Source organism: Engraulis encrasicolus, chromosome 3 (assembly GCF_034702125.1).
Source record: "Engraulis encrasicolus isolate BLACKSEA-1 chromosome 3, IST_EnEncr_1.0, whole genome shotgun sequence".
Lineage (NCBI taxonomy): Eukaryota > Metazoa > Chordata > Actinopteri > Clupeiformes > Engraulidae > Engraulis > Engraulis encrasicolus.
Window position 1 is genome coordinate 56,485,354 of NC_085859.1, and position 12,500 is coordinate 56,497,853.

General features: G+C 44.1%; 2 protein-coding genes across 2 annotated transcripts in view; one reads left to right on the forward strand and one right to left on the reverse strand.

The window, feature by feature from the left end:
* The window catches only part of LOC134445543 (uncharacterized), a 1,212-nt gene extending 480 nt beyond the window's left edge, over nucleotides 1–732 (forward strand). Inside the window, exons 1-2 of the mRNA XM_063194596.1 lie at nucleotides 1–110; nucleotides 549–732. The exon at nucleotides 1–110 is cut by the window's left edge and continues 480 nt beyond it. Of these exons, the coding sequence (XP_063050666.1) occupies nucleotides 1–110; nucleotides 549–732 (294 nt within the window). The remainder of the gene's footprint in view (nucleotides 111–548) is intronic.
* Nucleotides 733–2,030: 1,298 nt separating this feature from the next.
* LOC134445152 (uncharacterized) lies at nucleotides 2,031–3,670 on the reverse strand. The gene is made up of 6 exons (XM_063194238.1): nucleotides 3,609–3,670; nucleotides 3,433–3,509; nucleotides 2,714–2,900; nucleotides 2,500–2,621; nucleotides 2,164–2,392; nucleotides 2,031–2,056 (listed from the first exon to the last, which is right to left on the reverse strand). The coding sequence occupies exons 2-6, from the start codon at nucleotides 3,475–3,477 to the stop codon at nucleotides 2,031–2,033; spliced, it is 609 nt and encodes a 202-aa protein (XP_063050308.1). The 5' UTR covers nucleotides 3,478–3,509; nucleotides 3,609–3,670.
* Nucleotides 3,671–12,500: the final 8,830 nt, after the last annotated feature.

Sequence of the window (12,500 nt, forward strand, 5' to 3'; positions counted from 1 at the left end):
TTTCCACCGCTCATTACACCAGGTGTCGTGAGGACATTTTTCCACGTTCCAAAGATAAATTGGAAAAAAAGACCCGTGCCTGAGGGCCCTAATGGACAACTGTCTGCCAAGTAAGTAGCCTGCCTCTTATTTTCACAAATGTATCAGGTCCCGAGGCGTCAGAAGTATTATTTATTATTTTTCAACTTTTACAACATTAGCACTTGACATGACATTGCCATTATACAATTTAGGCTACTCAATTGAACCAAATGAGCTAGATACACTGTTGCATAATGTAGGCTATTCTATTTGAACCTAATGAACTATAGACTGTTAGTGAAAAAAATATCAAAACATAATTAGGACCCACCACAAATTTGATCCAACCAGAGCAGTCAGCTGATTGCAAGCACACTGGTCATCTGAAATAACTTACCTGTGTTTGAAGGATCAGTGTTACTTTTTGACATTTACTTTTGACACCTCGGGCCAAATATTATTATGTCATAAATTACTATAATTACTGCCAGTCACTAACACCTGATTGCTTTTGTTTCCACCTCCAGACAGTGTAGATTGGTGTCTTATCGGATTGTGTTGGAGTGGGGCCTAGAAGGCTTGCGTCTGGGGCGCAAGGAGAGGAGAGTTTTGCCTAGTTGTGTGGTGACCGCCATTAGAGAGAAGTACCCCTCCCCTACCGGCGAGTATAGAGGTTTTGAAGAGGCTGAGGAAATGTCCAGAATTTTCTGATTTGGTCGAAAGATAATGTAAATGTAAAAAGTTGTAAATAAAAGTTTCTGATGTATAACTACTTGTTTATTGGCATAGTTACTTACAGAACTGTATACAGAAAACTGAAAATATGAAATCTAAACTATGCATTGTAAAACAAACTTCAAACAGGCTTCAAAGTGGCTTCTACACTAAATATGGCTTCTACACTATGCTTTGTCAAACAAAAACAAAAATCACTTTAAGGTGGCTTGAACCGAGATGTTGATTTTCTGATGAGCTCTGATTTGTCAGGCCGGGGGACAGGAGCAATGTTCTTCAGAAGTTTCTTCCTGCGAGGGGCTGGACGGGGCCAATCTTCGATGCTGCTTTCATCCCTCATTCTCAAGGTGTCTTCCATCATGTTTTTCCGGAATGGCTGTTCGCCTCTCTCATACACAGGCCTGGCAGTCCACTGACGGCTGGCCTTTGAGTAGGCACAAGCAAATCGTGGTTGTCCTGAGAAACGGTACAATAAAAGTGTATTACACAACAGTGAACAGCAGGGCTTGACGCTAACTTTTTTGTTCACTGGCCACTGTGGCTAGTGGCTTTCCCCAGTCACTAGCCATTTAGTCTTTATGCTAGCCATAGTCATGTTGTCAGTTTGTTTTCCTTTAGAATATTATTTTATTTACATTTTAAATAAAAACAATTGATACAACTATTGTGATTTGTCATTTCAAAAAATAAGTCAGCAGCCAAAGTGGCTAGTGAGACTGAAATTGTTACTAGACACAGCCAAGTTTTCTGAAGAACATTGGGATTTCCTCAAAATATTCACTTTTTCTGAGATACCAAAATTTGAGTTTTTTTTTTTTGACTGGAAGACCAACATGTGCAAAAATTACATAACGCATTGTGGGAATAGTTTAAGATGTGGCTCATGCATCTATAATGAATGAAGGTTTAACAGTCTTGATGGAATTGTGAAAATAAAACAACTTTTATTTGTTTTTTTGTAGGCAGCACCTGCACATAAATGTAATCATGGTGAAGTATGTGATCACAGTAGTGTCTTTGGATTTGTTCTAGGCTATCAGGTTTAATGACAACATTAGAATGGTAGAGATGTTTGATGAACTGGGTCTTTACCTTCTTTTGTTTTGGCCTGTTCCTTGCCAATGTTGGCATTGTGATCCATGACTGCGAGTTGGGTTCTGGCCAGCATTGCGTCATAGGAGAAGTGCAGCCTCTTCTGGGTATACTTCAGCATAGATGAGTGAAAGACCTCCAGGGGCCCTGTGTTGGCACAATGAAACCCCACACCATATTAGTCAAGAACCAGTTATAACATACTCTCCTATTTCATTTACAAGAGCCTGTAATCTGTGACGTTACAATTGACTTGGCATAGGAAATTGCAGCTTTTCACTTTAAAAAGCAAAAGGTAATAGCATGGAGGCTTACCGGTGTGCTTGAATACGGCCATCTGCTTCAAGTCACGTAGTAGATTTTTGTCCAGGACAATACTTTTCAATGACTTGTATGCTGGGGAATCCACCTTCATCCACCTTTTCCTGCGCTGTTCATCGTCTGTCAAAGGGGCATGATGACAGGTGTGTTGTTCCCCATCTTCCTCCCACCGGTGTATGCCAACAATGTGATGGAGCAGTGATTTCCAGCGGCGTACACATTCCTTGGGGGACAGACCAGGTCATTTCCATTTACTATTTACCCTTTTTTTGTGTAAAGTGTTTAGTGCTACAGCACCACTGCCCACTGATGACAGAAATAAGTACTTACCTCACCATCTCCGTGACTTGAGCTACAAGACCAGTATAAATGATTGCTTATGGACTTCAGCCAGGTCTGTAAATCTTGGTTTTCCTTCTTATTTGCCGCATTGACAAGCTTCTTCTTCACACCTAAAATAATAAATAAGTTGTTACAATCACCATTTTAACAACTGTTCACATCTTAGCCATCTTCCACCACTTCTGACAGGAATAACACTTACTCTTGTTCACGTGCCACACATCAAACTCGTGCCGAATGTCGCAGTAGGTCTCCCTCATAGTTTTTCGGATTGACGGAGATCGGTCTGTAGTGACAACACCCACATTCACGCCCTGGGTCTGGAGATGGTCGAGGCCTCTTTGGAATCCTGTCAACTCCATGGCAACTGAGCTGGAAGCTTCTGTAACCTATTCATTGACAGTGTATGTATGGTTGCATACATTACATTATACATATTCTTAGCACTATTGGCTTTTATTACAGCGCTCACAGGTTTTGAGCAGGTCTCTATCAGCATGGCACATATTATGACCTGAATACCATTGAACATTTGACAGGTAATGTGAAGATGACTGTGTACAGGCCTTGCACTTGCAATGTGTGCGATTTGGATTGTCTCTGCAAAGAAGAGAGGGCTAATATTGTTATATTAAAATGCGCCATGATGATAGACTACTGCCCGAAATGTCTGAATGTTGTAATTAAAGCCAACAGTGCTAAGAACATGCATTAGTATAAGGGTATGAATACTTGCATTGTACATGTAAATATATGTAGCAAAGGTGGAAAAAGTGATGAAAGTCTTGGCCCTTCTTACAAAACAAAAACCTGGCTTTGAACAAGGGGTATGAATACTTACTCAAGCCACTGTATGTAGCATTACCAACAACACATTACAAATAAATGTATTTGGCAAATGTTATATAATTGACAATTTACCTGAACTAATTCGAAGTGGACGATCTCCTGTGTGGCATCGTTCATGAACGAGTATGTTGAATACTTTGCACTGAAACCTTTAACACAAATGTATTGACATGAACACCAGTGATTAGAAATGAATAACATTTTTTAAAACTTTCTAATATTATAGACACATTTGTCTCTATGCTTACCAGGGCTGTCACACCGTGCATCTCCTGCTAAGGCCACTTGTTCTGTAGTGTCAGTATTGTCTTTCAGGGGTTCAATGATGCGGCCCTGTTGATTTTTGTATGCATTGTTTATCACAGGAACGAGGTATTTCGATTGCAAATTGTAGTACTGAGTTTTGGCAGGAAGTTGAATGTTTAGAAGAGAAGACCACTCTTTTATGTCAGTGTAGGTGGCTCCAGTGAATAATATGGCTGCAGAGGTGAGTATGTTGTTTCGGGCCATCTTCCGCTGATCTGGGCAGGATTGCCATGATCCCTTGTGCCCTTGCAAACATGTCCAGCGTATTTTCAGCTGGCTTCCATTTTTGGTTAGCTTCTTCTCTTCCATAGGCATCCCACATTGGCAGCAAGTCTGGAACATTTGCATTATGCACGATTCGTCCACAATCCATTTTCTTTCAGACCATGCATTATTGCAGCCATAGCTGGATGTGGAGGCCGAGTCTGAGTCTGACGGGCTGGATGGGTTGTGGTCACTGGGGAGCTTGAAGCTGTCGTCCTGGGGGTCATCAGTAGGGTCGTCCAATTGCCATTCTCCAAAGCTAGTGCTCATGTCTCTCAGCAAATCCTCTTCTTCCTATTAGATGACAGGGAAGAAGACAATTGAGTGTTGACATTATTTTTTTCATTTAAACACTGCCAAGGAAGTACACATTTAGGAAGGAGAAAAGTAAAAACAAAAATGTACTGACTTCTGGGATTACTACAGGAGCACCAGGTAGAGGAGTGCAAGATGCTGATGTTGCATCCATGACCTTGAGATAAAAAAAGTGTATGAATTATATTATCTTATACCATGAAAAGCTAGTGCAGTATATCAAATACATAGCTATAATTACCTGAGAAAGTTTCCATGTTGGAGGACGGGCCATGTATACCCCTGACAAAGAACGGTGACAATTGGGTCGGACAACAGATGACTCTGGACTCATCAAGGAAAAATTTAGACATGCAAGCACACTGTTGGCTGTTGTGTCCTGACACTTTATGGGGGTTGACTGAGGAAGCTGTATCATGTCATCAGTAATGGACTGTGCAGCCTGTAATGGACATTTTGAAATGGAGGATATAAGACAATATTAGTTGAAAACATAATCGTGATGTTCAACACACATCCATTCAAACCCCAGCCCACCATCCGAGCTTCAATGTAAGATGGCTTGATATACTGTAGCCAAAAGAACAACACTGCTTGATATAGCCATTTACAATAATCCCAAAACTCTACTACATAGCATGCTGAATAGCAAGACGTTAAACATTCTAAGGTGACTTTTTATTACTGGATTCGAGTATGCTTCATGATGCCCTCTGCCCCGAAACTAAACGTTATCATGAAATAGTAAATGTACCTCCTCTGTCGCCGGTGGCCCCACTCGTGGAATGGCATGTTTTTTCAACTGCACTCTCACTCGCTGCACCCTGTTCTCCTTGACAGTCCTAGGTTGGATAAAATCGTCCTTGTCGAAATGTCTACTACAGACACGATAGCGCTTTTTTTTCAGCGTCTCGACCGGCGTCGTAATGTCCAAATTCAAAGCAATCATCCACTGCTGTAGAAGTTCCTTGTCATCATGTCTGTACGGCAGTTCATGGAAACTCTCTATATTGTAAGGTTTGTGTTTTAGTCCACAGCCAGGATATATGCACGAGTGTGGCATCGTCTTCGGATTTAAATTTTAACACGTTTAATAAATAGAAGTGGTTAATTTCTAGTTGTGGCGCAAGCTGTCTTTTTGAGTTTTCCGCCTTCCGGACTCACGTGTATTTGTTTTCATCAACAGCTGGAGGAAGTGACGTCGACGGATGTTTAGCAGCAAGAAAAGCTAATCGTCTCGTGTGTTGTTACTAATAAACTCCTGGACTATGTACAAAGTTTCAAATTCATCTTTTTGTGAGTACAAACCACATTTGTTATACTGTAGAAGTTTGGCGTCATGACATGTTATTTTTGTGGGGAAAGTTTGGAGACGGTGCCCGGGATCCATATGCGCTTGAGTCAAGCTATCCGGAATAAACATCGAATAACACGGCAACTCTGTTGATGTAAGTCTGCGGCAGAAAACACTTCGGGTGTAAAGGTGGATGGGTGTCACGGTTCAAATGGCATTAGGGTGATTCTACTCCGAACCATCCCTTTAATTAACGGCCATTTTGGGTACTTTACTTGTGAATGTGTGTTACGCCCCTTTGTGGGGGAAAACAAACCGAGTGTCTCCTGAACTTACTACATCGCTACGACTTGCCCAAATAAACACAGTCCATGCTTCAGCCATGGATATTTCGCTATATTATTTGAACAGCCGACAACACAACACGTCTTCGGCATGTTGAGCGTGAACATTGCTAGTCTACAGGTCCTTTTCTTTCATGTATTCTTTGCCAACACCACCAATTGACTGGCATTGGCTTTCCCCCCAATGTTTTCCGCCAAAAAGGGCGTAACGCACATGGCACCCATGCCTGCAGACAGTTCACCTATGGGCGTCGAGAGAGTGCAGCCTAATCATTCTGAATGGACTTTGCACTCCTCCGTTGGCGCCCCTAGAGTCCAGTACCACCCGGAAAAGTGGTGAGTGGAGTCTCTCGTGATATCCTTAGAACCTCTCTGATTCCAACTTCAGATCTCCATGAGTTTAAAACTAGCTAGCTGCCAAGCCAAGATGTGAATTTCTAGATTTTAGAAAGTTTTAAAAAACCTGCTACTTCCGTGCCTAAAGCAGTGAATGAACCACTTTGCAATCTTGTAGACTGCATATGTGTGATTCGACGAAAGATCCCATGCCTTATACGAATGATCCCACGTTTCATACGAATGGTCCCCTCTCAAGAATGCATTCGACGAAAATACCTGTACCCAATTTGCACAAGCTAGATGAAGGCCGCTCAGGGCATATTACTGACATCATGCCGGAGGTCATGCTGATGCTGTGAGGTGAGGGCTGCTGCTACGCAGAGCAGCAGGAAACTTGTGTCCTTAATGTCTTGACACCATATGACATGTAATGTAGAGGACATTTCTAACTGAAATATTGAGCAATTTCCTAGTGCGCATTTGCCCTGCTCATATTTGATCAATTTGATGGAATTAGCTCCATCAAGAGCGAGCCCAGTCTAAGGCAGCATGCATCATTTCCTCCTTTCAAGCCATCCAGAGAGCATCATTGCCATATCCTGAGCCAATCACCCCTCATCATTTCCACCTCATTACCCAGCGTCCATCACTCCAACTCCCAGTCAGCCAATCAGATCTCATGGTTCACACATCCTATGCCAATGGGCATGCATCATCAAGTCAGAATGCATCATTCGAACATCAAGCAATTAGCTAGTCAACACCAGCATCCTAAGCCAGCAGGCAGCCTTTCCACCACCTCAGCCAATCAAAATGCATCGTTCCAACATCCAATCAGATCATCATATTCCCCACAGTCATCACTTGGGTATTTCTCAAAGGGAAGTGTCCTTGCCTTGCTAGGACGAGTAACGCCCATTTTTTTTTTGCAGATTTCACCAAAGACTATCCAATCACTAGTTCATCACTTGGGTATTTCTCAAAGGGCAGTGTCCTTGCCTTGCTAGGACGAGTAACGCCCATTTTTTTTTGCAGATTTCACCAAAGACTATCCAATCACTAGTTCGAAGGGTAATTAATAACTGGATACACCGGGCGGAAATGGGCGTTACTAGGACACTTCACTTTGAGAAACATCTATCATCTCCACCACCTGAGGGAATCAGCAGGCATCCTTTTGAGTCATATCGACATCTGGGCATAGGATGAAAATATGTAAATCCTGTATACAGTTGGAATCGCAGGCAAACACTGATAATTTGTTTATGAACGCTATCGCTGTTCGCTTTCGCAAATACGGCTGAGCAATCGGAGATAATCCGCTCAAGGTCTCTCTGTTGCTCTCACCACACACACTCACACTCACACTCGCTCGGACGGGAACACACACACACACACACGCGCACACACACACACACACACACACACACACACACACACACACACACACACACACACACACACACACACACACACACACACGCGCACACACACACACACACACACACACAGCTTTTATTATACAGCTCCCAGTGAAAGGTGCTGTGTTATAAATGACAGTGTGTGTGTGTGTGTGTGTGTGTGTGTGTGTGTGTGTGTGTGTGTGTGTGTGTGTGTGTGTGTGTGTGTGTGTGTGTGTGTGTGTGTGTGTGTGTGTGTGTGTGTACATTCTTTTACCTCAGGCTGCTTCCACATCCATTCGTACCCACAGATGTCTGTTGTAGCTGTGGGTGATTATTTCCATTAATCTCCAAGAGTCACACGAGGAGAGGAGAGAAGCGAATAATATGCAAATGCTCATCTGCATTGTTTGCCATCAGTCACACACACGCACACGCACACGCACACGCACACGCACACACACACACACACACACACACACACACACACACACACATGCACACACACACACACACACACACACACGCACATACGCACACACTCAGACTCAGACTCACACATACCTGAGGGAGGAAAACACAATAATGCTTTAATGCATCAGGAGGATGTTAGAATTCAGACAGTATGTGGTCCATACCGGTAGGCGATGTGCAGTGCAGTGTGTGTGTGATGGACGTATTCATCACTTGGGTGGTTGGGCAACGTGCCATGCCTACCCATGCCAATGAGCCTGGCTCTTTGGTGCAACGCCATGAGTGCACGTTACGTGCCCTGGAGGCCGTGGTTTGAAGCAGGTCGGATGACTTGGGAAGATACAAGGATGCAAGGATATTTATCCGTCATATACATAGACACTTTCGTGTCACATGTAATGAAATGAATGGGCGGTGCAAAAAAGTGTGCAGAAGAAAGGTAGGTCTGTGTGTGTGTGTGTGTGTGTGTGTGTGTGTGTGTGTGTGTGTGTGTGTGTGTGTGTGTGTGTGTGTACACACAAAAGTTTCACTCAATACGAGGAGTTTAATAATAAAGAATCTCCTTCTCTGTTTCTCTGTTCTTGCCCTGCCATATCCTGGGTGTGATCAGTCGGACAATTTTATGGGCCCTAGATTTCACTCGCTTTGTATAGATAGCCTCCACGGCAGGCAGAGATGCACGAATACAGAGCTCAGCAGAACGCACTACTTTTTGTTGTGAATTTAAAGCTTTCTACTCTCTGAACAGGTTGTTTGTAGATGGAAAGTGGGGTGTATTTTCATTTTTTTTGAGTGTATTTCCCTTTTTCTCAAAGTTCTTGTGCCAAATTGTTGAACTGGCCCCAGTGTGAGATATCTTCGACTTCGTCACTGCAATATGAGACGTGTAAAAGGCAGTATGGTCAGAGATATTGTCGCTAGCGCCTTAAATACCATATCTCTGGTATGGTATGAGAGTAGCACGTAGTAGACTGATATGTAGACTGACATTGGACAAACATTTAGGTATTTTAGGCTCCATATGGCCACTATACAGACAGTATGTTCAGACTCGTGCTTTCTATGCCATCTGCCATGTTATGGAGAGATAGCAATTCCACTACATATGTTGTGTCTACGTATGCAGTTTGGTGAGGACAACCAGCAGTTTGGAGACGGAATAGCATTATTATGCTGCATGTAGACCAGAAACGACCTATGCCACCCAGGTAGCGGAGGTCGCTGAAGAAGTTTCGCCATGAAGTTGCTTTATTCACTCTGGAGGTGACATTGACATGTCTGATTTAGCTAATCACATAACGACTCTGGCTTGACAGCCTGGAACATTCAGAGAACATTCCAATTGGTCTTCACCGAACCGCGTCATAGCTCATTACTATAATATTAGCTTGACTTTAATCAATAAAGACTTCCGTCACTCAGGTAGCATAGGTCGCGCTCGGTGTACACACATAGCTTTAGTGAGGAGTTGGGAGAGCATAGAAGAGTCTTACACTAGGCTGCAGACCGGAGTCTGAGGTTGACAGGAAAATCTATATACAGTATAGTCACACATATTCATCATTTATAGAGGCGAGGGGTTAGAGAAACATTTGCGGTGCTAGTTGAACGTTAGAAGAGTGTTAGAGGAGCTGAAAATGTGCAGATTGAAACCAAAGGTCAGATAAATGTTACAGGATTGTTAGAAGAGTTTCAGATGGACAGCAGTGGAGTTGAGGATTTGCAGTACTGTGGTCATCATGCAGTCTGTACAAAATAGACAGTAATTTGCGGACTGAAACGAAGCGTTGGGCGAACATTAACAAAGCATTAGAAGACACTGCGTACGGTGTCTGAGATGATAGGAAGTTCAATACTACGGCCTTCATGCAGTCTGTGCAGAATAGACAGTAATTTGCAGACTGAAACGGAGCGTTATGAACGTGGGCAAAGTGTTAGAAGAGGCTGCAGACTGAGTCTGCGACCAGGGCCGCTGACAGCTTTTACCGGGCCCAGGACAAAGTCATCTGAAAGGGCCCTCATATCAATATAGGCTACGAAGTATTGATGGCCACAAAGCACTGGGGCTACCCCATCTGCCTGGGCCCAGGACAACAGGCCAGGTTGTCACCTCCTGTTGGCCTCCCTGTGTGCGATGATGGGTATTGGTCTTGTCAGCTCTGGCATGGGGGCGGCTGTGTGGAGCTGGCGCAACATGGAAAATGAATTAGTGGTAAACAGGCAAACGAGGCGCCACGCCACATCACTGCCACGGCTATGGACCCCTCCATCATCCCCAATCACTTCAGCCCACACACACGCACACGCGCACACACACACACACACACACACACACACACACACACACACACACACACACACACACACACACACACACACACACACACACACACACACACTCGCACACACACACCACACACACACACACACACACACACACACACACACACACACACACACACACACACACACACACAGACACACACCCACACACACACACACAGAAACAGACACATGCACGCACACGTACACGTACACGCGAACACACACACACACACACACACACACACACACACACACACACACACACACACACACACACACACACACACACACACACACACACACACACACACACACACACACACCCCTCCTCCCCATCAGCACTATTATACACATCTTGCCATTGTTTCAATATTCTGCAAATCTCCCAAATGACCCACATACAGTAACATTTCTAGCCCACCCTCACCCAACCAGCCCAGCCCAGCCCAGCCCAGCCCAGCCCAGCCCAGCCAGCCCAGCCCAGCCCAGTCCAGCCCAGCCCAGCCCAGATCAGCCCAGCCCAGCCCAGCCCAGTCCAGCCCAGCCAGCCAGCCCAGCCCAGCCCAGCCCAGCCAGCCCAGCCCAGCCAGCCCAGCCCAGCCCAGATCAGGTCAGCGCCAGCTGGGACATTGCTCTAAGTAGGCCCATAGCACAAACAAATGAGGAGCACGAAGTCTTTTCCAGGCATGAAGAAGCAGCCATAATTCAAGGCTCGCAGCCTAGAGGTAGAGAGCCAGCCAGTCACACACACACACACACACACACACACACACACACACACACACACACACACACACACACACACACACACACACACACACACACACACACACACACACACACACACACACACACACACACACACACACACACACACACACACACACACACACACACACAAAGCTTGCAGACAGCCCAGGGGTCCACAGCCAGTGTGAGAGCCAGCCAGGCTGGGGAGAGCAAGCCAGTCTGGGCTCAACCCAAATGCAGCTGGATCAGACTCCTCTTTCTCTCCTCTCCAAGTTCTATGCTGTCCTGCTCTCTTCTCTTTTTTCTGTTAATTTCTCTTCTCTTCTCTTTTCTTCTGTCCTCTTCTGTTCTGTTCTGTTCTGTTCTATTGTTTTCTGTTCAGTCCTGCTTCTCTTCTCTTCTCTTCTCTTCTCTTCTCTTCTCTTCTCTTCTCTTCTCTTCTCTTCTCTTCTCTTCTCTTCTCTTCTCTTCTCTTCTCTTCTCTTCTCTTCTCTTCTCTTCTCTTCTCTTCTCTTCCCTTTGCCCGTCTCCCTGTCTAAACTCCACTGATCAGAATTCAGAGTGAGTTCGCATCCTATACGGAAGATGTAGGATTCCAACTGGATATGAATCAGCAATGTACCAAAACTGCTTGAAAAATCACACATACTTTTTTGAGGACACAGCGATATCAACTGACTGATGTTTATTTTGATGTTTGTAGTATCTGTGTATTCAGGTGCATTTGTCTGTGTACTGTATCTGTGTGTATCAGTGTGTATCAGTGTGTGTGTGTGTGTGTGTGTGTGTGTGTGTGTGTGTGTGTGTGTGTGTGTGTGTGTGTGTGTGTGTGTGTGTGTGTGTGTGTGTGTGTGTGTGTGTGTGTGTGTTTATGTATTCAGGTGCATTTGCGTTTTTTTGTTTATCTGTCTGTATATCAGTGTTTGTGTTTGAGTGTGTGTGTGCATGGGGACAAGAGCATCTGAGGCACGAACAAACAAGACAAGACAGCAGCAACAGAAGAGGAATAAAAATATAGCAAAATGAATAAAAAATGAACGATAAGGAGACAGAGAGAGAGGAGGACTATTATTGTATACTTAGTTTTGCATATGTCCTGTATACAGTATGTGTAATATGTAGGCCTATAGGCCTACTGTATGTACTGTATATATATATTCGTATTCGTATCGTATTTATACAGCATATTTCTATGTGGTAAACCACAGTCCCGAAAAGAATCTGAACATGCATGCACCATGTGCATGTGCCTCTAAAAGAAGTTCTTCATTTTCTGATATATTGGCCTAAATATTCCCCATTTTTCCATCTGCAGAGACCTAAGCAGGG

Coding starts and splice junctions, on each gene's coding strand:
- LOC134445152 (XM_063194238.1), bottom strand. CDS start 3,477: ATGAACGATGCCACACAGGAGATCGTCCACTTCGAATTAGTTCAG. Junction 2,393..2,499: donor CAAGTCACGGAGATGGTGAG/GTAAGTACTTAT, acceptor CTGTCCCCCAAG/GAATGTGTACGCCGCTGGAA. Junction 2,057..2,163: donor GGCCGTATTCAAGCACACCG/GTAAGCCTCCAT, acceptor TAAATGAAATAG/GAGAGTATGTTATAACTGGT.